We start from the raw sequence: 20960 nt of genomic DNA on the forward strand, positions 1-20960 counted from the left end.
TGCCTCAGCCTCCCAGGTAGCTGGGACAACAGGCACATGCCACCACGCCAGGCTAATTTTAGTAATTTGGTTTTGCCATCTTGCCCAGGCTGCTCTTGAACTCCTGGACTGAAGCAATCTGCCTGCCTTGGCCTCCCAAAGAGTAGGGACTACAGGCATGAGCCACTATACCCAGCCAGTTATAGCTCTTAAACATATTAAAAGATTCAGGCTGGGTGCAGTGGCTCATGCCTGTAATCCCAGCACTTTGGGAGGCCGAGGCAGGTGGATCACGATGTCAGGAGATCGAGACCATCCTGGCTAACATGGTGAAACCCCGTCTCTACTGAAAATTTTAAAAATCAGGTGGGTGTGGTGGCACGTGCCTGTAATCCCAGCTACTCGGGAGGCTGAGGCAGGAGAATGGTGTGAACCTGGGAGGCAGAGCTTGCAGTGAACAGAGATCACACCACTGCACTTCTGCCTGGGCGACAGAACAAGAGTCCGTCTCAAAAGAGAAAAAAATAAAAAATAAAAAAGGAATCTTAGCTGGGCGTGGTGGCTCACGCTTGTAATCCCAGCACTTTGGGAGGCCAAGGTGGGTGGATCACCTGAGGTCAGGAGCTTGAGACAAACCTGGCCAACATAGAGAAACCCCGTTTACACTAAAAATATATAATCAGCTGGGCATGGTGGTGCGTGCCTATAATCCCAGCTACTCAGGAAGCTGAAGCAGGAGAATTGCTTGAACCAAGGAGGCTGAGGTTGTGGTGAGCTGAGATCGCGGCATTGCACTCCAGCCTGGGCAACAAGAGCAAAATTCCATCTCAAAAAAAAAAAAAAAAAAAAAAAAAAAAAACTCAATCTCACTTACAATAACAGAAAGACAAATTATAACTACCACAAAATACCATTTTTCACCTAGTAGATTGGGAGAAAAAAAATCTAAAACCTGACACCCTCTATGGGCAAATATGTGGATGAACAGGTACTTTCTTTTTTTTTTTTTTGAGACAGAGTCTAACTCTGTCACCCAGGCTGGAGTGCAGTGGCTGCGATCTCCTCTCATTGTAAGCTCCGCCTCCCGGGTTCACTCCATTTTCCTGCCTCAGCCTCCTGAGTATCTGGGACTACAGGTGCCTGCCACTACGCCTGGCTAATTTTTTGTAGTTTTAGTAGAGACGGGGTTTCACCATGTTAGCCAGGATGGTCTCGATCTCCTGACCTCGTGATCTACCCGCCTTGGCCTCCGAAAGTGCTGGGATTACAGGCGTGAGCCACCGCGCCGGGCTGAACAGGTACTTTCATACCTTGCTGTTGGGAGTGTAAATTACTGTTTGGTACAGATCAGAATTACAAATACATGTTCCCTTTGACTCAGCAATTTCACTTTTGAATTTATGCTACAGATATACTTGCACATGTGAAAAATGGTATATCTACTATCTTGCTCATTGTGAGATTGGAAATAATAATCCATATGTTAAATTAGCCAAACAAATACATGTGGGGTAGTTATATAAATAAACATTGTGCCACTGTTAAAAAATAATGAGGAAACTGTCTATGGATTTAGAAAGTTCTCTAAAGTATTTTATTAAGTGTAAAAATGCAATAGGCAATATGTATTGTATGTTTTTGTGTTAAAAAATGTGGCTGCCGGGCACGGTGGCTCAAGCCTGTAATCCCAGCACTTTGGGAGGCCGAGACGGGTGGATCATGAGGTCAGGAGATCGAGACCATCCTGGCTAACACCGTGAAACCCCGTCTCTACTAAAAAATACAAAAAAAACTAGCCAGGCGAGGTGGCGGGCGCCTATAGTCCCAGCTACTCGGGAGGCTGAGGCAGGAGAATGGCGTAAACCCGGGAGGCAGAGCTTGCAGTGAGCTGAGATCCGGCCACTGCACTCCAGCCTGGGCGATAGAGTGAGACTCTGTCTCAAAAAAAAAATAAAAATAAAAAATGTGGCAAAGGCCAGGTGTGGTGGCTCACGCCTGTAATCCCAGTACTTTGGGGGACCAAGGTGAGTGGATCACCTGAAGGTCAGGAGTTAGAGACCAGCGTGGCCAACGTGGTGAAACCCCGTCTCTACTAAAAATACAAAAAAATAAGCCAGGTGTGGTGGTGGGCACCTGTAATCCCAGCTACTTGGAAGGCTGAAGCAGGAGAGAGGAACCCAGGAAAGAGAGGTTGCAGTGAGCCAAGATCACACCATTGCACTCCAGCCTGGGCAACAAGAGTGGAACTTTGTCTCAAAAAAACAAGTGGCAAAGTAAAACTATATAATCATATTTCAGGGTTATAGGGCAATGTGGAACAAAGGTAGGAGTAAGATTTTTTCACTGTATATCTTTCTTGAAGATTATTTTGATTTTTCTTAGGGACAAAGAGATATAGTACATAGACATTACATAAAAAGATCTATGATATATAAAAATATTGAACTTATATGCTCCAAAGAATGTAGCCTAAAAATATCTGACATAAAAATTGACAGAATTACAAGGAGAAGTTGCTTAAAATAAGGTTTCACGTATCTCTCAGAAACTATTAGATTAATCAGGCAAGATAAATGAATAGGGAGATGGAAGATTTGAATCACTCAATTAACAAGTTTGATTAAATGGAATAACAGAATCCTACAAACGAGAGATAAATACCTTTTTAGAGTTTTAGACTTTTGAGTGATGTCATCCCATTACCTATTCAAAAAATTAAACAAATGGCATGTATCGTGAGATTCCTTTTAAATACATACATGAAGGAAAGGTGTGTGTATATATTTGTGTGACTGTATAGATACAATTTGAAACAAAGATTACAAACTTAAGCATCTTCAGGGGTCAGTAGACCAGGGTGGAGGCCATGGGTGACAAAGGGGCAGGTACCCAATATCACAGGACCACCCCCACTCAGCTGGTTCCACCACAGTTTTATTAGAACTTCTTCTTGGCCGGGCGCGGTGGCTCAAGCCTGTAATCCCAGCACTTTGGGAGGCCGAGACGGGCGGATCACGAGGTCAGGAGATCGAGACCATCCTGGCTAACATGGTGAAACCCCGTCTCTACTAAAAAATACAAAAACTAGCCGGGCGAGGTGGTGGGCGCCTGCAGTCCCAGCTACTTGGGAGGCTGAGGCAGGAGAATGGCGTAAACCCGGGAGGCGGAGCTTGCAGTGAGCTGAGATCCGGCCACTGCACTCCAGTCCGGGCGACAGAGCGAGACTCCGCCTCAAAAAAAAAAAAAAAAAAAAAAAAAAAGAACTTCTTCTTCATCTATTTTTTTTTGTTTAAGTAGAGATGGGGTCTTGCTATGTTGCCCGGGCTGATCTTGAACTCCTGGGCTCAAGAAATCCTGCCACCTTGGCTTCCGAAAGTGCTGAGATTATAGTCATGAGCCACTACACCCAGCCCTAGAGCTTTTGATTTTTCAAGAGAAGGCCCAAATCCAGATTTTGAAGCAAAAATCTTTCAATTTTATATTTTGCTTCTTTTGTTTTTATTTATTTATTTATTTATTTTCGAGATGGAGCCTCACTGTCTCACTCTCTCACCCAGGTTGGAGTGCAGTGGTTCGATATCGGCTCACTGCAATCTTTGTCTCCCTGGTTCCAGCGGTTCTCCTGCCTCAGCCTCCCAAGTAGCTGGGATTACGGGTGGATACCGTCACACCTGGCTAATTTTATGTATTTTCTTAGTAGAAACAGGGTTTCACCATGTTAGCCAGGCTGGTCTCGACTTCCTGACCTCAAGTGATCCACCCGCCTCACCCTCCCAAAGTGCTGGGTGGCCGTGAGCCACCATATCCTGCCCAAATTTTTGAAAAACACTAGGCAGTTCAGAGAACACACATGTGTGGCCATTGGGGTAGGATTCTCCAGTAGACATCTAGAAGATCTGCCAAAGTGTGGCTGGCCTGGAAATAGAATTGGCAATTTTCCCCATGCTGAGCTGCCATTAACATATACAGCCAGTTAGCCTGCTCAAAAACGCATGCAGGATTCCTCTATAAGTTAAATATATAGCTACCATATGACCCAGAAATTCCACCTCTATACATATACCCTAAATAACTCAAAACAGTTGTCCAGCCAAATATTTGTACACCCATGTTCATAGGAGCACTATTTACAACAGATGAAAGATGGACAACCCAAGGTTCACCAGTGGATGAATGGATCTACCATTCAATGGACTATTACTCAGCTTTAAAAAGGAATGAAGCAGTGATACAAGCTACAGCAACATGGATAAACCTCAGAAACGTTATGCTAAGTGAAAGAAGCTAGACGTAAGAGGCCACAGAGCATATGATCCCATTTATAGGAAATATCCAGAAAAAGGCCAGGCATGTGGCTCATGCCTGTAATCCCAGCACTTTGGGACGCTAAGGTGGGCGGATCACCTGAGGTCAGGAGTTCAATACCAGCCTGACCAACATGGTGAAACCCTGTCTCTACTAAAAATACAAAATTAGCCGGGTTTGGTGTCACGTGCCTGTAATCCCAGTTACTTGGGAAGCTGAGGCAGGAGAATCGCTTGAACCTGGGAGGCGGAGGTTGCGGTGAGCCTAGATCATGCCATTGCATTCCAGCCTGGGCAACGAGAGCGAAATTCTGTCTCAAAAAAAAAAAAAAGAAAAGAAAAGAAAAAAAGGAAATATCCAGAAAAAGCAATTCCACAGAGAGAGAAAATAGATTAGAGGTTGCCAGGGACTGTGGGGAGGGAGGAATGAGGAGGGAGAGTGTAATGGGTGTGAGGTTTCCCTTTGGGGTGATAAAAAAGTTCTGCAGCTACATAGATCTAATGACTATACAGCATTGTGAATTACTAAATGCTGCTAAATTATTTATTTATTGCTATTAGTTGTTATTATTATTATTATTATTATTATTATTATTATTATTAAGACGGAGTCTCACTCTGTTGCCCAGGCTGGAGTGCAGTGGCGCGATCTCAGCTCACACCAACCTCCACCTCCCAGGTTCAAGCAATTTTCCTGCCTCAGCCTCCCAAGTGGCTGGGATTACAGGCATGTACCACCACGCCCGGCTAATTTTTTTGTATTTTTAGTGGAGACAGGGTTTTACCGTGTTGGCCAGGCTAGTTTTGAACTCCTGACCTCAAGTGATCCACCCATCTTGTTCTCCCAAAGTAGTAGGATTACAGGCGTGAGCCATTGCATCAGGCCTATTCTTTATTATTTTTAATTTCATTTTTTGAGACAGGGTCTCACTCTGTTACCCAGGCTGGAGTGCAGTGGTGTGATCATGGCTTACAGAAGCCTTGACTTCCTGGGCTCATACAATTCTCCCACCTCAGCCTCCCCAGTAGCTGGGACTACAGGCATGCGCCACCACGCCCAGCTGATTTTTTATGCTGCCCAGGCTGGTATCAAATGCCTAAGCACGAACAATCCTCCTGCCTCGGTCTCCCAAAGTGATGGTATTACAGGCCTAAGCCACTGCACCTGGCCACAAATTGTTCATTTTAAAATGGTTAAAAAGGTAAATTAAATTTTATGTTTCATGGATTTTAACATGACAAATAAAGAGGTCACAGGGGAAGAGCTATTATTTAATTTAATTTAATTCAATTTTATTTTATTTTATTTTATTTTTTGAGACAGAGTTTCACTCTTGTTGCCCGGGCTGGAGTGCAGTGGCACGATCTCGGCTCACAGCAACCTCTGCCTCCTGGGTTCAAGTGATTCTCCTGCCTCAACCTCCCAAGTAGCTGGGATTACAGGCATGTGCCACCACACCCAGCTAATTTTTGTATTTTTTTGTTTTTAGTAGAGATGGGGTTTCTCCATATTGGTTAGGCTGGTCTCGAACTCCCGACCTCAGGTGATCCGCCTGCCTTGGCCTCCCAAAGTGCTGGGATTACAGGCATGAGCCATCGCGCTAGGCCCAGAAAGAGCTATTATTAACCCCATTTTATGGATGGGAAAACTGAGGCTCAGAGTGCAGGACTAAGAGATCCACAAAGCCTGAGGGCAAAGAAGCTGGAGTTGAGCCCTGCCCTCCCAGGAACCAGGGTACTGACCGCTTGGCCACCCAGCTTTACCTCAGAGAGATCATCTTGTTCAGGGGTGTTGGAGCCACCACTGTCCTGTTCCTCCAGGTGCACCACGTCTAGGGAGGGACTGAGAGTGAGCACGAGCTGGGGTCTGGTCCTGCTCACCCCCAGTCCCCCTATGCCCACCAGCCAGCACCTGGAAAGGGGTCACGGGTGAGGCCCAGCTGGCGGATGATGTAGCGGGGGATGTCTGTCTTGACAAGGTGGCCCTCCTTGGCGTGTCCCTCGGCCGCCTCCAGCAGGTGGTAGAACTCCTCAGGGTTGAATTCCTGAGGCAGGACAGGAGTGGGCTCACCACAGGCTCCCCAGGTCCACCCCCCTGCCCCTACCCATGCCCAGCCCCCTCACCAGGCACTCCAGCAGCCTCGCGGGACGTGAGATGATAATAAGCAACTTCTTCACCAGCTGAGTAACAAAGGCCACCTCCAAGCTCTCAGAGCGTTCATAGGCCTGTGGTAGGGGACACAGAGGGACAGGGCTCACAGGCACCCTGCCTCATCCTGGCCCCTCTCTCAGCACCTTGGAGTACATACTGCTGCTACTGTTCCATCTTACAGGTGAGGAGACTGAGGCCCAAGCCACACAGTAAAAATAATGAGGCTGGGCACAGTGGCTCATGCCTGTAATCCCAGCACTTTGGGAGGCCGAGACGGGCGGATCACAAGGTCAGGAGATCGAGACCATCCTGGCTAACATGGTGAAACCCCATCTCTACTAAAAAATACAAAAAACTAGCCAGGCGAAGTGGCGGGCGCCTGTAGTCCCAGCTACTTGGGAGGCTGAGGCAGGAGAATGGCATAAACCCGGGAGGCAGAGCTTGCAGTGAGCTGAGATCCGGCCACTGCACTCCAGCCTGGGCGACAGAGCGAGACTCTGTCTCAAAAAAAAAAAAAAAAAAAAAAAAAAATTAATCTAATGTTCTGGGGGAAGAAATAATCACTTGCTTCACCTTGGTCCTGGTCGCAGCCTAAATGTCTATTGGGTTTTTGTTTGTTTGACTTCTTTTTCTGTAGAGACAGGGTCTCGCTATGTTACCCAGGCTGGTCTCCAACTCCTGGGCTCCAGAAAGCCTCCTGTCTCAGCTGCCCAAAGTGCTGGGATTCCAGGAGTGAGCTTCTAATGCCTATTGTTTATCCTCGGTCTCTTTCTGCTATTAGCAGAATGTCAGCTCCCCAAAGACAAGAATTTTTGTTTTATTTTCAGTTGATTTCCCAGCTTCTAGGCTAGTGTCAGGCCCACAGTAGGTGCTTCATAAATATTGGTAGGGGCTGGGCATAGTGGCTCACACCTGTAATCCCAGCACTTTGGGAGGCAGAGGCGGGTGGATCACCTAAGGTCAGGAGTTTGAGACCAGCCTGGCCAACATAGTGCAACCCTGTTTGGACTAAAAATACAAAAATTAGCCAGGCATGATGGTGGGTGCCTGTGATCCCAGCTACTCGGGCTGAGGCAGGAGAATCGCTTGAACCTGGGAGGTGGAGGTTGCAGTGAGCCAAGATCGCACCATTGCACTCCAGCCCGGGGCGATAAAGCGAGACTCTGTCTCCAAAAAATTTTTTTTAATTTTTAATAAATAAATATTGGTGGACTTAATGAATGATCAAGTGATCCTCCTGCCTCAGCCTCTGAAGTAGCTGGGACTACAGGTGTGTGCCACTATGCCTAGCTAATTCAATTTTTTTTTTTTTTGTGACAGAATCTCACTCTGTCGCCCAGGCTGGAGTGCAGTGGTGCAACCTCAGCTTACTGCAACCACTGCCTCCTGGGTTCAAGAGATTCTTCTGCTTCAGCCTCCCCAGTAACTGGGATTACAGGCACGTGCCACCACACCTGGCTAATTTTTTTGTATTTTTAGTCAAGACAGAGTTTCACCTTATTGCCCAGGCTGGTTTCAAACTCCTGACCTTGTGATCCGCTCACCTCAGCCTCCCAAAGTGCTGGGATTAAAGTTGTGAGCCATCTCACCTGGCTTAAATATTTTTTATTGTTTTAGAGATGGAGTCTTGCTATGTTGCCCAAGCTGGTCTCAAACTCCTGACCTCAAGCAATCCTCCCATCTCAGTCTCCTAAGTAGCTGGGACTACAGGTGCATGCCACTGCAAAGGGACATTCATGCATCAATTTACCTAGCATTTATTGAGTACCTACTGTGTGCTGGGTAGTGTTCCAAACAGCAGGGACACAGCAGTGGACAGAACAGACAACCCCGTCCCCCCATCCTTGCCACCTATGGGACTGACACTGGAGAAGGATAGACATGAAATAAAATAAGCAAAAATACAGAGTGTGATGGATAGTGCTGAGTGTCAAGGAGAAACTAAAGAGAAAGTGGCTGATAAATTTGAGTAGAGCTTGATGTTTTATTTTATTTCATTTATTTATTTATTTTTGAGACAGAGTTTCACTCTTGTTGCCCAGGCTGGAGTGCAATGGCATGATCTTGGCTCACTGCAACCTCCGACTCCCAGGTTCAAGCGATTCTCCCCCCTCTGCCTCCCAAGTACTTGGGATTACAGGTGCAAGCCACCACGCCCCGCTAATTTTTGTATTTTTAGTAGAGACGGGGTTTTGCCATGTTGGCCAGGCTGGTTTCGAACTCCTGACCTCAGGTGATCCACCTGCCTCAGCCTCCCAAAGTGCTGGGATTACAGGCCTGAGCCACCGCACCCGGCCAAGTTTAATATTTTAAATGGCTGGGGACCGCCTAAGAAGCCACCTGAGAAGGTGATACTTGAGTAAAGACCTAAGGGAAATGAGCGAGTTGAAATTCCTGCCTCTTCAGTCAGTCAGACCTAGGGAAGGGACACTTTCACCCCTGAGTCCTCAGCTCCACGCCAGTGCCTGGAACGTGGTAGGAGCTCCCTAAATGGATGTGGGGTGAAGAAAGGGGTGCATTGGGCACAATTTGGCCGTGCTGAGCCTGAGATCAGCCCGGCCTCCGCGTGCACTCACGTCTTGAAGGAGCTTCTCCAGGTTCTCCTGCAATTCATAGAAGTAGACCGTGGTGATGAGGCCGTCACGGGACTTGGTTAGGCAGTCCCGGGCCAGCTCGATGATCTGGTGGTGGATGAAGCTGAGCACGCCATCGGCCAGAGGCAGAACGCTGTCGGGTTCGTAGGCGCGGGTGAAGTCACGCAGCTTCTCCTCCATCTGCGCAGTGGCCTGCGGGAAGGACGGAGGAGGGGCGCGGGGCTGTGCCCAGAGGCTGTGGCCGCCAGGAGCCTGCGCTGTGCACCGAGGCCGCCAGGGGGCGCGCGGGGATAAGGCGAGCGAGAGTGCAAGCCACCAGGTCACCCCGCGATCGCCTCGGGTCCCATCTCACCTTCGGGAACCTCTCCTTGTAGACATGATTCATCATCACGATCTCGTTGTCGTAGGAGGAGGGGGAGCGCCCGGGGCTGCGAGGAGAGAAGCCCATTCTGTCCAGTCCTCTGCCTCCAAGCCCGCAGAGAGCCCTTGCCCCGAGATGTAACCCTTTTATTCGCGGGGACAGGGGTCTCTCTATGCACAAGTTCTAAGACCTGCCCACCTGAGGCTCCGTGAGCGGGGACGCACGGCTGGGGAGCGACGGCCACCATCCTCGTCTGTGATGCTCTCGGTGCTCCCGAAGTGTTTGGAGAGGAAGTGGAGCTCGTCCACCGTGGGCTGGTAGGGCAGCTGGTGCAGGCGCTCCTGGGAGGAGCAGGAGGACTGGGGAGAGGGGCAGGGCCGGGGTCAGAGCCACCATGGGCCCCCCAACAGCTCAGGATCTTGAGCTGGGACTCCCAAGGCTGATGGGGTCACTGGGCAAGGCCAGGATCAGGACCTGATTTACCATCCTTGGATCCTAGGGTCTTGACTGGGACTCTTGGCCACACACAGGTGGAGAGGGACAGACAGGGGTGGAGACAGTGATTCTGGTAAAGCTTGGGTCAATTCATGAGCCTTCTCTGTTCAGAACCCTCTGAGGCTCCCACCTTACTCAGGGTGAACACCCAAGTCCTTCCCCAGTTATACAAGGTCCTGCCTCATCCCGCCCTGTGTCCCTGTCATGGATTTTTATCAGTCTCCTGCTTACTTCCTTTGCTCCAGCTACAGTGGCCTCCTTTTTTTTTTTTTTTTTTTTTTTTTTGATGCAGTTTCGCTTTTGTTGCCTAGGTTGGAGTGTGATCTCAGCTCACTGCAACCTCCGCCTTCCGCATTTAAGCGATTCTCCTGACTCAGCCTCCTGAGTAGCTGGGATTACAGGTGCCTGTCACCACGCCCGGCTAATTTTTTGTATTTTTAGTAGAGACAGTGTTTCACCATGTTGGCCAGGCTGGTCTTGAACTCCTGACCTCAGGTGATCCACCAAAGTGCTGGGATTACAGGCGCAAGCCACCATGCCCAGCCTAGTGGCCTCATTGATAGTCCTTGGACAAGCCAGGCAAAATCCTTCCTCAGGTTCTTCGCTCTAGCTATTCCTTCTGCTTGGAACACGTCAACTATGGATCCCTCCTTCTCATCCTTCAAATCTTTGCTTCAATGTCACCCCTTGGGAAGACTCCTCTGAACACACACCCATTCTTCCCGATCCCTACCCTATCTTGTTTCCTCTTGCTTTATTATTATTATTTTAGAGAGAGGGTCTCCACTGAATATGGTGATTCACACCTGTAATCCCAGCATTTTGGGAGGTGAAGGCGGGAGGATCACTTGATCCCAGGAGTTGGCAACATAATGAAACCTTATCTCTGTTTATTAAAATTATTTAATTTTTTTTTTTTTTTAGACGGAGTCTTGCTCTGTCACCCAGGCTGGAGTGCAGTGGCGCGATCTCGGCTCACTGCAAGCTCCGCCTCCCGGGTTTACGCCATTCTCCTGCCTCAGCCTCCCGAGTAGCTGGGACTACAGGCGCCCGCCATCTCGCCTGGCTAATTTTTTGTATTTTTTAGTAGAGACGGGGTTTCACCGTGTTAGCCAGGATGGTCTCGATCTCCTGACCTCGTGATCCACCCATCTCGGCCTCCCAAAGTGCTGGGATTACAGACTTGAGCCACCGCGCCCGGCCTTAAAATTTTTTAAAAGAGAGAGAGAGAGACAAGGTCTCGTTATATTACCCAGGCTAGAGTGATGTAATGCAATCATTGCTTATGGAAGCCTTGAACTCCTGGGCTAAAGTAATCTTTCCACCTCTGCCTTCCGTGTAGCTGGGACTACACCATGCATGGCTAATTCTTTTTTGTAGAGACAGGGTCTCGCTATGTTGCCCAGGCTGGCTTCCAACTCCTGGCTTCAAGCAATACTCCTGCTTTGGCCTCTCAAAGTGCTGGGCTTGAGGGCAGGGCACGGTGGCTCACGCCTGTAATCCCAGCACTTTGGGAGGCTGAGGTGGGCAGAAAAACTGAGGTCAGGAGTTCCAGACCAGCCTGGCCAACAGGGTGAAACCCTATCTCTACTAAAAATATAAAAAAATTAGCCAGGCATGGTGGTGGGCACCCGTAATCCCAGCTACTCAGGAGGCTGAGGCAAGAGAATTGCTTGAACTCAGGAGAGGGAGGTTGCAGTGAGCTGACTGACACGTTGCCATTGCACTCCAGGCCTGGGCAGCAGAGTGAGACTCTGTCTCAAAAAAAAAAAAAAAAAAAAAAAAGTGCTGGGATTACAGGCATGAGCCACTATGCCTGGTCCTCCTCTTGCTTTATTTTATTTTATTTTATTTTATTTTATTTTATTTTATTTTAATTTATTTTATTTTATTTTATTTTTATTTCGAGACAGGGTTTTTCTCTGTCCCCCAGGCTGGAATGCAGTGGCTCAACTTCCACTCACTGCAGCCTCCACCTCCTGAGCTCAAGCAATCTTTCCATCTCAGCCTCCTGGGTAGCTGGGACTTGAGGTACAAGCCATCACACCTGGCTAATTTTTTTTTTTTTTTCTTTTTTTGCAGAAACAGGGTTTCATCATGTTGCCCAGGTTGGCCTCAAACTCCTGGGCTCAAGCAATCCTCCTGCCTTAACCTCCCGTAGTGTTGGGATTACAAGTGTGAGCCACGGTGCCCAGCCATACAGCTGTCACCCAGGCTGGAGTACAGTGGTGTAGTCTTGGCTCACTGCAACCTCCACTTCTCAGGTTCAAGTAATTCTCCCTGCCTCAGCCTCCTGAGTAGCTGGGATTGCAGGCACCCACGACCACTCCTGGCTAATTTTTGTATTTTTACTAGAGATAGGGTTTCACCATGTTGGCCAGGTTGGTCTTGAACTCCTGACCTCAAATGGTTCACCTGCTTCAATCTCCCAAAATGCTGGGATTATAGGTATGAGCCACCGCGCCCGGCCAGAATGATATTTTTAAACATCACATTGCTCACTCCCCTAGTTAAAATTCCCCACCCCATCCATCTCTTTTATTTTTTAAATTAGTGTACATTATCTATGGCCTACAGAATCACAATTTCAAATGGTTCAAACTGAAATTTCAGTACAATTTAATATAAAGAAATAAAGCCATTCCATGGCTCCCCCACTGGATTTAGAATAAAATTTCCCTTGCTGCCCCAGCTGACAAGGTTCCAGCCTGATCAAGGTCGCTGCCTGCATCGTCTCTGTTCCTCCCCCGCATCCCAAAGTTTCAGCCCCACAAAGCTACTTTCAACTTTTCAAATGCAGCAAGTTCTGTGGCCTCTATAGGTTTGCACATGCTCTCCCCCTTCCTGGAACACTCTTCTCCCTTCTTCCACCTGCCAAACTCCTGCTGGTCCTTTGTCTTGGATTCAATGTCACCTCCTCCAGGAAGCCTTCCTTGACAACCCCCCAAGCTGAATCACATGCATCTCCTTTGCTATCACCTCACCTTGTTCTACTTGCATCAAAGTTCTGACCATTCTATTTTGTGAATGCTTTCTTACTGGCTTGTCTTCCCCCATAAGGGCTGTGTGAATCTTTACACTCTGACCCAGCTTGCAGAACGCGCCTACCACATGACAGTCTCATGATAAATGTCTGCTGAACATCATGCCAATGGATCAATAAGGGAACCATGGGCATGGATAGAAAAGGGAGCAGATGGAGAGACTTTGGGTATTGCAAGGGGTGAGCAAATGGGCTCTGGGTGAAAGCTGTGGCCTGGCCCAGCCCAGCTGCTGATATCAGGGTAAACGGCTTAACTCACAGAGCCTTATGTCACCAGCTGTAAATGAGTGAGTCAGAAATGAGTAGGAAGGACCCTCCCATAAATGTGTTGAGGGCAGAGCATAGGGCTTTGAGTGGAGCAGACTCATAACTCTCTAATAGATGGACAAGTGAACACCCTTGAAGGATGGGGAAACCCAAACTGTCTTTTTTTATTTTTTTCTTTTGAGACACGGTCTCACTCTGTCATCCAGACTGGAATGCAGTGGTGCAATCTCAGCTCCACTGTAGCCTATACCTCCCAGACTCAAGCGATCCTCCCATCTCAGCCTCCCAAATAGCAGGAACCGCAGGTGTGCACCACCATGCCCAGATAATTTTTAATTTTTGTAGGGACAAGGGTCTCCCTGTATTGCCCAGACTGGTCTCGAACTCCTGGGCTCAAGCAATCCTGTCTTGGCCTTCCAAAGTACTGGGATTACAGGCATGAGTCACTGTGCCTGGCCCTAAACTGTCATCAAGCCCAGCCTGGACTGCTGGCCTGGGTGTGGGTCTTCAGGCTGGAGGGCCCCCTGAATTCCTTACCCACCGGCCCACCCACCCACTTTCCACACTCACCGAGACGGTGGAACTGGGCGTGTTGGTGCCATAGCCAGATGAAGGGAGTGAGGCCAGAGACCACCGGCGTCCGTCCGCCCTGGAACCCAGCCAAGGTGCTCAGAGGCCACAAGGCCCCAGAGGTCCCCCTACTCCTCAGGGTGTGGGTGAAGCCACTGGCCATGGCCAGGGTGGGGGCTGGGGGAATACATCTGCACTCTAAGATTACTCAAGGCCCTCAGAATCAAGTGGGTAAAGAGGGGCTCTTCCAGGCAGGTACCAGGAATTGGAGGGAAGATCCGTCTCCGCTCTCCTCCCCACAGTCCCCTCTCTTATCATCCAGAGTGGACACCGAGAATTGGAAAAGCCCCCACCCAATGAAGTCTTTCCAGAGAGATTCTAGAATTTTTCCCCAAGTGAACACTCCATGAGAAAGCTCTCAGAGGGGGACCCTTGGATCTTCTTAGAGAAGAAAGACCGCTCCCATCCCCCAACACACTGACATAGGAATCTTGTGTCCTTATGCTCTCGTGCACACAGACACAATCACTGTTGTAGCCAAACCCATTAATGTTGGTGTGACTATCAGGTCAGGTTCACATACTGGCAGTGCACACATTTACACTTCACACACCCCCAAGACACACACTCACACATGACTCCTCAACACAGACAGCCACATGTATTGACTCTCCCATCCATGGACCCAAATATCACACTCTCACACACTAATGCACAATCGCACGTGCAAGACCAGACATGCACTCACCTGTAGACACACGTGCTTACAGAGACTCAGTACTCACACTCTGACACACAGACTCACCCACATACTCTACACTTTCACATTCACACAGACTCACGTTCCAGACACTTGCGCTCACTGCCACACATTGAAACTTGCACACAGCGACACACTCATTCACACTCGCACGCAGATGCACACTCACAGGGACACACATCGGCCCATGCTCATGTGAGTGCATAACACACATTGGCACGTGCACATGTGAGTGTGTGGCTGTGAGACTGTAAACACTGGCCAGGCGCAGTGGCTCATGTCTGTAATCCTACCATTTTGGGAGGCCGAGGCAGGTGGATCACCTGAGGTCAGAAGTTCGAGACCAGCCTGACCAAACTGGTGAAACCACATCTCTACTAAAAATACAAAAATTAGCCAGGTATGGTGGTAGGTGCCTGTAATCCCAAGCTACTTGGGAAGTTGAGGCAGGAGAATAGCTTGAACCCGGGAGGCAGAGATTGCAGTGAGCCGAGATCCTGCCATTGCACTCCAGCCTGAGCAACAGAGTGAGACTCTGTCTCAAGAAAAGAAAAAGAGAGAGAGAGAGAGAGAGAGAGTAAACACTGTGACTTTGCATTTACTATCTCACAGCCACACACTCACACACGCTTACACCCACACACAGATTGCACGCTCACCTGGAGACACACCTGACTTGCTCCCCTCGCATATTCACAGATGCTTACAATCCTACAGACACACGTTCACACGTTCACATTCGGAGACTCATGCCATTGCATAGGCACGTAATTTCTCACACAGTCACAATCACACACGTACACCAGCACACAGATTGCACAGTTACAAGGACACACGCACACCCCATTCATTGGACTCCTCCCTTCCTCCTTCCTCCCAGCAGTCCCCTCGCTCAGCCTTCCCCGCTTGCGGATAAACACGTGAGACCCAATCCCAGAGCCTTACCCTGCCTTTCTATTGCCCTCAGCTAAATTCCATGGTCAATAAGCGGTTTCCCCCACTTTCCCAAGGGAGTTGTCCTCTGTCCCCACAGTCTCTCTTGACTCTCACAACACAGCCTTCATCAACCTTTGCAACGATCCCCATTCTCTGGCCTGCCTGCTCTATTCAACTCAGAGGGTAGAGACAGAACGTCATTGACCCCATACGCCCAGCTCCTAAGAACATAGCAGGTGTTTAGACACCATTTTTAGAATGAATAGACTTCAAAGAAAAAGAGACGGGCCTAAACTCCCAGAAAAGTTTCTCCAGAAAACATCAGAGAAACCTCTCTGCCTCCCCCAGTTTCACCAAAGGCCCATAGAAAATTCATTTAAGGACAGCCCAGAAACCCTCAGAGATTCTTGGAAAGAAACCTGAGATTCCTCCCCTTGAGAAACAGCCCTAGTCGTCCTCCCCCACCTCGGGGACCAAGAGTCCCTCGATAGGCATCGCGCAATCTGCGCTTGCGCACCTCATCTTGGCTACCCCGTCCTGTTGCTATGGAAACACCTGGCCAGGAGAGCAAGGCTCGGGGAGACAGACTCCGCGCCTAGGGCGCACGCGCTTTCGACCAGCCGCAAAGGGAGCCCCACCCCCTTCCCCATTCCATATCTGTGATTGGGCCCCGCCTTCTTACGGGCCCCGTCCCGAAGGCTAGGCCCTCCTTCCCGCTGGGACCTTGGGGCACTCGCTGGTCCCCTCAGGCCCTAGCACGGGTGCTATTAGGAAGAGAACAGATGGCGGCCCAGACGGTGGGTGGGGAGGGTCTGCCCAGGGTTCTGGGGCCCTGGAGGGGAGGGACTCACCTTCGGGAGGAGGCAAACGAGAAGTGGGCGGGGGTGTTGGGGGAGAAGTTTCGGGGGCTGTCCAGGGGACTGCTGCCTGTGAGAGAAAGAGGGGGCAAATCCCTTCAGGCCTCTTGTTCCCTAAAGCGGCGTGCAAACAGCAGCATGTCCTGTCTTTAGTCTAGTCCCGCCTATTATGGGGAGACCACGCCCCTTCGCCTGCGGCCCAGCCTCTCTAAATCTTTTCGTTGCCAAGTCAGCCCGGCCCCTTCCAAGGAGATTCTGCCTTCATCTGGAATGGCCCCGCCCGTCAGGTACGACTCCTCCTTTCTGTCCCGTCCCACCTGAGTCTCCGCCCTCCAATGCCCGTCCCTCTGCGACTGACCACACCCACACAAGCATGGCCCCGCCCCTTATCCAAACCAGTTCGCCTCCATTCAAACTGCTCCCCTTCTGTAGCATGACCACGCTTCCTCGCCTGAGGCCCCGCCTCCTGTAGGCCACTCCGCACCCACAAAGTCTCTGCCACTGGTCTCACCTAGGTGACCTGGCAGCGGGGAGTGGGGTCTCGGCAGCGTGGGCGAAGTGCTGGTCAGGATGAGGCTTTTCCGGTTACTGGTGCGGCAGCTGCGGGGAAGGCAAGGCAGGGGGGCCGGGCCGGGCCGCAGCCCAGTGAGTTCTTGTGCCCCACCAGCTGACCTCCCGTCTCAAATCCCCGCCTATCTCCCATCCATGTGTGTTTGGAGGCTCCCTGGGAGGGTTTCTCGAAGGAAAAGGCGGTGGAGGCTTCGGCAGGACTGTGTATGGCAGGGGATTTGCATGTGACATGTGTGTGAGAAACTCCCAGTGTGGATTATGTGTACGGCAGTGTCTGTCATGGTGTGATAGTCACTGTGTCTAGGTGACACTATTGGTGATAGTGTGTTTCAGTCTATGCGTGACATTCACTGTAGGTATCCACATGTGGCATCCACTGTATGAATTCCACAATGTGTGACCCTGAACGCATTCTAGTGTGGTATGTGTGACACAACGTGGGTTTATCTTGTGTGACACAATTTGAGCATTTTTGTGTCTATGTGACACAGTGTGAAATGCCACTTGTCCATAATAATGTGTGCTGTAACACAGGGAGGCTGCATTTTTTTTTCTTTTAAGTCAATGTCTCACTCTGTCACCCAGGATGGAGTTCAGTGTGCAGTGGCTCACTGCAGCCTCAAACTCCTGGGCTCAAGCTATCCTCCCGCCTCACCCTCCTGAGTAGCTGGGACTACAGGCACCTGCCGCCATGCCTGGCCAGGATGCATGATCCCCCCTACATGTATCTATGTCTTTGTGTGGCATTCTGAGTCTGTGTCTGATACTGTCCTTCCATCTGGGTGTGACATTCACCATGTGTGTCCATGTGTATGTAGCATCTATTGTGTGAATTTAACATCTATTGTGTGAATTTAACATCTTGTGACACTGGCCATGTCCAAACATGTCACCACGTATGACATTCTCTAGGTGAGTATTGCATGTGATAACGTGTGATTTTGCGTGATTCTCTCTCTGTAAGATCCCTACATCTGTTTATGCTGATATCAGTGTGACACAGTATGTGAGATTCCTAGATATGACATCGTGTGTTGTGACATTGTTGGATGCATGGATGGGATATTGCCACACATGTGTGCATCTTGGATGACATAATTGTGTGTGGATCACCATGCAAGTGACGTCTTACTAGGTGTACACGATGTGGTGCCCCTGTGTGTCTGTGCATGGTTCTGACCTGTGGTAGCTGGAAGGCTAGGTATGTGTGGCACCTCCCAGTGTATCTGGGCCACTAGGGCTGTTGTGTGTGTATGTGTGTGTGACATCATGTCCTGTGTGACGCTGTGTGTCACTATTTTCAGTGTAAGGCTGTGTTCTGGGGGGGGTTGTGTTATGATAACCCCCCCTTTTTTCTACCCCTCAGCATCCCAACTCCCGAAGAGGAAGCCCCGAGCCCCTCCGTCCGTCCCCTCACCCACAGCCGCAGTGACTGAGCATATTAGCGCGTCCAGGAGCACGCGGCATGGGGGTGGGGGGAGGCCAGGCTGCGGCTATTGTTCTGAGGGTGCCAAGCCCCCCAGCCTCCCCTTCTTCCTCTACCCCCACCAGGCTGTTGGAGCCCGCAGCGCCAGCAGACAAAGGCGCCACAAACCCCCAGTGGCGCAGCCCCCTCCCCCCGCGGCCGTCCTCTCCAGCGTGCAATCCCCCCAGACTCGGCCCACACCACCCCCCATTCAACCCCATCCCCGGCGGGAAGGCGCAGCTCGGGCACCTCTGGCGCAGCTGTACCGGGCGCAGCATCCCGGGCCCCGCCCTGCAGCAGCACCCGGAGCTTTTGCGGGGAGGGCTGGGACAGTGTCTAGGGGATCGGGGGTCTACCTCTTGGTGCGGCGGAACATACTGCCGCCGGGGAAGGAGGGCATCGAGAAATTGGAAAGCGCGGTCCAGAGAGAGTCAGACATGACCCGGCGGCGGCGACATGGTGGCAGGTGCGGCAGCGGCGGCGGCGGCAGCGCGGGGAGCAAGCGCGCGGGGCGGAGGCTGGAGCCGCCGCAGCGGGCAGGGGAGGGCAGGGAAGGGGAGGGCCCTGCGGCTGCAGCTGGCCGGGAGGGGGCGCTGCTGTGTGCGGGCGAGCCAGGCCCCGCCCGCGCACGCGCCTGGCGCCCCCACCCCGGCGGGAGAAGGGGCGGCCAGCCCCCGCCACGTCTCTCCCCAAGGCTCACCTGCTGCTTTTCCGGGGCAGGGGCAAATCCTTCTGGAAGGCAAACAAGCAAAACGATGGTCAGCGTGGACCTGCCGTTGCTGCCCACAAGCATTCTCAGCTCCCTGGAGGAGCAGAAGCAGGGTAAGACAGGCCCCTCTTCAGCATTGTCACTTTCACCCTTGGCCGTGCATTGCGGGCCAAGTTTCTTGGGGGAGAGGATCCCCGGGTGATTCCTCTCCTGACCGGCAGAGACTAACAGAGGCCCAAGTACACAGGCGGGACCCCATATAAAGACAAGTGAGTTGGCATCTCAGTGTGTGTTTGTGCAAATGAAATAGGAACCTTTATTTGAAAAATATGTCTTGAGCACTACTGTATGCTGACCCTATCCTAGGCACCAGGGACACAGCAGTGAATAAGTTACAAGCCCGGTGTGGTGGTGTGCACCTCTGGTACCAGCTACTTGGGAGGTTGAGGCAGGAGAACCGCTTGAGTCCAGGGCAACACCAGCCTGGGCAACACAGCAAGACTCTCTGTCTCAAGGAGAAAAAAAAAGTTTCTGGCCTTTTGGGACTAGTATTTGTAGGGTAAAGGGGACACTAAACAAGATTAGTGTAGAAGTGAACAAAATCATTTTAGACAGTAATTTGTCTTATGAATAAATTAAACAGGGTGATATGATGGACAATGGCTGGGATGGAGACACATTGTCAGAGAGGGCTGCTCTGTGGAGGTGACTTTTAAGCTGGTTGCTGAAAGATAAGAGCCAGCCATGAGAGGATCTGTGGAGAGAGAATTCCAGGTGGAGGGAACTTCAAGGGCAAAGGCCTGGAGGCGGGAAGAAGCTTGGCGTGCTCAGTGAATGAATGAAAGGTTGAATGAATGAAAGGTTGAATGAATGAAAGGTTGAAAGAATGAATGACTCATCTACACCTCAACAGATCTATCTGACTCCCAGCTAGAGTCACAGAGTTGGGGTAGGGGGTGGGGGGTAGGTAAGTAGAGTGACTCACAACTGAGATTTAAAATGGGAACCAGGGAGGCTAAGGTGGGAGAATCACTTGAGCTCAGGAGGTCGAGATTATAGTGAACTATGATTGCACCACTGCTGGAGTGAAACACCGTCTCAATTAAAAAGAAAAACAAAAACAAAAAATTTAAAAAATAAAAAAATAAAAATGGAAATTCAGGTGATGGCCACGTAGTCATTTTTTATAATGACAATAATAATAATAATTAGTGGGTATTAACTTTATGTGTCTGCATTTGAAGAAGGTCGCCTTCCATTTATCAAGCTCTCAGGAAGTCACTGTAGGGATCAGGAGATATGGGGTCTTGGCCCTTTTCTGAGGAAAGGAATGGGGGACAAGGGACAGCACCTTCCAGCCAGCTTTCTATCCACAGGGTGAGGTGGAAGGAAGAAAACTGAGTGGGGCTGCAGGTGGAAAGATTTGGGGGAGAGTTTCAAAACCTCCAACAAGAGGAAAATGAGGGATGTTCTAGACTATTTCTAGGATCTCTAAAAGCAGAAAAGCCTAGGTTCAAATCTCAGTATTGCCTTTTATGACCTTGGCAAATGACCTTCCAATACTCTCGTGTCTCCTTGAGGATTTTGTGAGTTGATGCAGATGCCTAGCCCCTTAGCATGGTGCCTAGCACATAGCAAATGCTCAATAAATACTAAGTTCGGAGAACAGGCGTTATTAAGGAGGGACATGCTGCATGACAGAGGATGGGCCAGAGGGTCCTCCCACCCCCTTGTACAATGGACAAACATATAAGCGGTGCCAAAGGGCAGCCCTGCCCTCCCGAGCCACGGGTGACCGGTAATCCAAACCAGGTTTTCCCTCTGTCTTTGCACAACCGGCGTGAATGAGCCGCAGCCAGTACCAGTTGACCTGGCTGCGCGTCTGCAATGGCCCAAGA

At 50.2% G+C, this 20960-nt stretch overlaps 1 protein-coding gene across 1 annotated transcript in view; it reads right to left on the bottom strand.

Moving 5' to 3' along the window:
* Positions 1–18839, bottom strand: part of MAST1 (microtubule associated serine/threonine kinase 1) — a 34373-nt gene extending 15534 nt beyond the window's left edge. Inside the window, exons 1-10 of the mRNA XM_010361638.2 lie at positions 18710–18839; positions 16830–16918; positions 16313–16388; positions 13766–13844; positions 9589–9749; positions 9382–9457; positions 9012–9221; positions 6408–6509; positions 6196–6328; positions 6048–6115 (exon numbers count right to left, since the gene is read on the bottom strand). Of these exons, the coding sequence (XP_010359940.1) occupies positions 6048–6115; positions 6196–6328; positions 6408–6509; positions 9012–9221; positions 9382–9457; positions 9589–9749; positions 13766–13844; positions 16313–16388; positions 16830–16918; positions 18710–18792 (1077 nt within the window). The 5' untranslated portion in view covers positions 18793–18839. The remainder of the gene's footprint in view (positions 1–6047; positions 6116–6195; positions 6329–6407; positions 6510–9011; positions 9222–9381; positions 9458–9588; positions 9750–13765; positions 13845–16312; positions 16389–16829; positions 16919–18709) is intronic.
* Between the last annotated feature and the right edge of the window lie 2121 nt (positions 18840–20960).

Source organism: Rhinopithecus roxellana, chromosome 8 (genome assembly GCF_007565055.1).
Source record: "Rhinopithecus roxellana isolate Shanxi Qingling chromosome 8, ASM756505v1, whole genome shotgun sequence".
Classification (NCBI taxonomy): Eukaryota; Metazoa; Chordata; class Mammalia; order Primates; family Cercopithecidae; genus Rhinopithecus; species Rhinopithecus roxellana.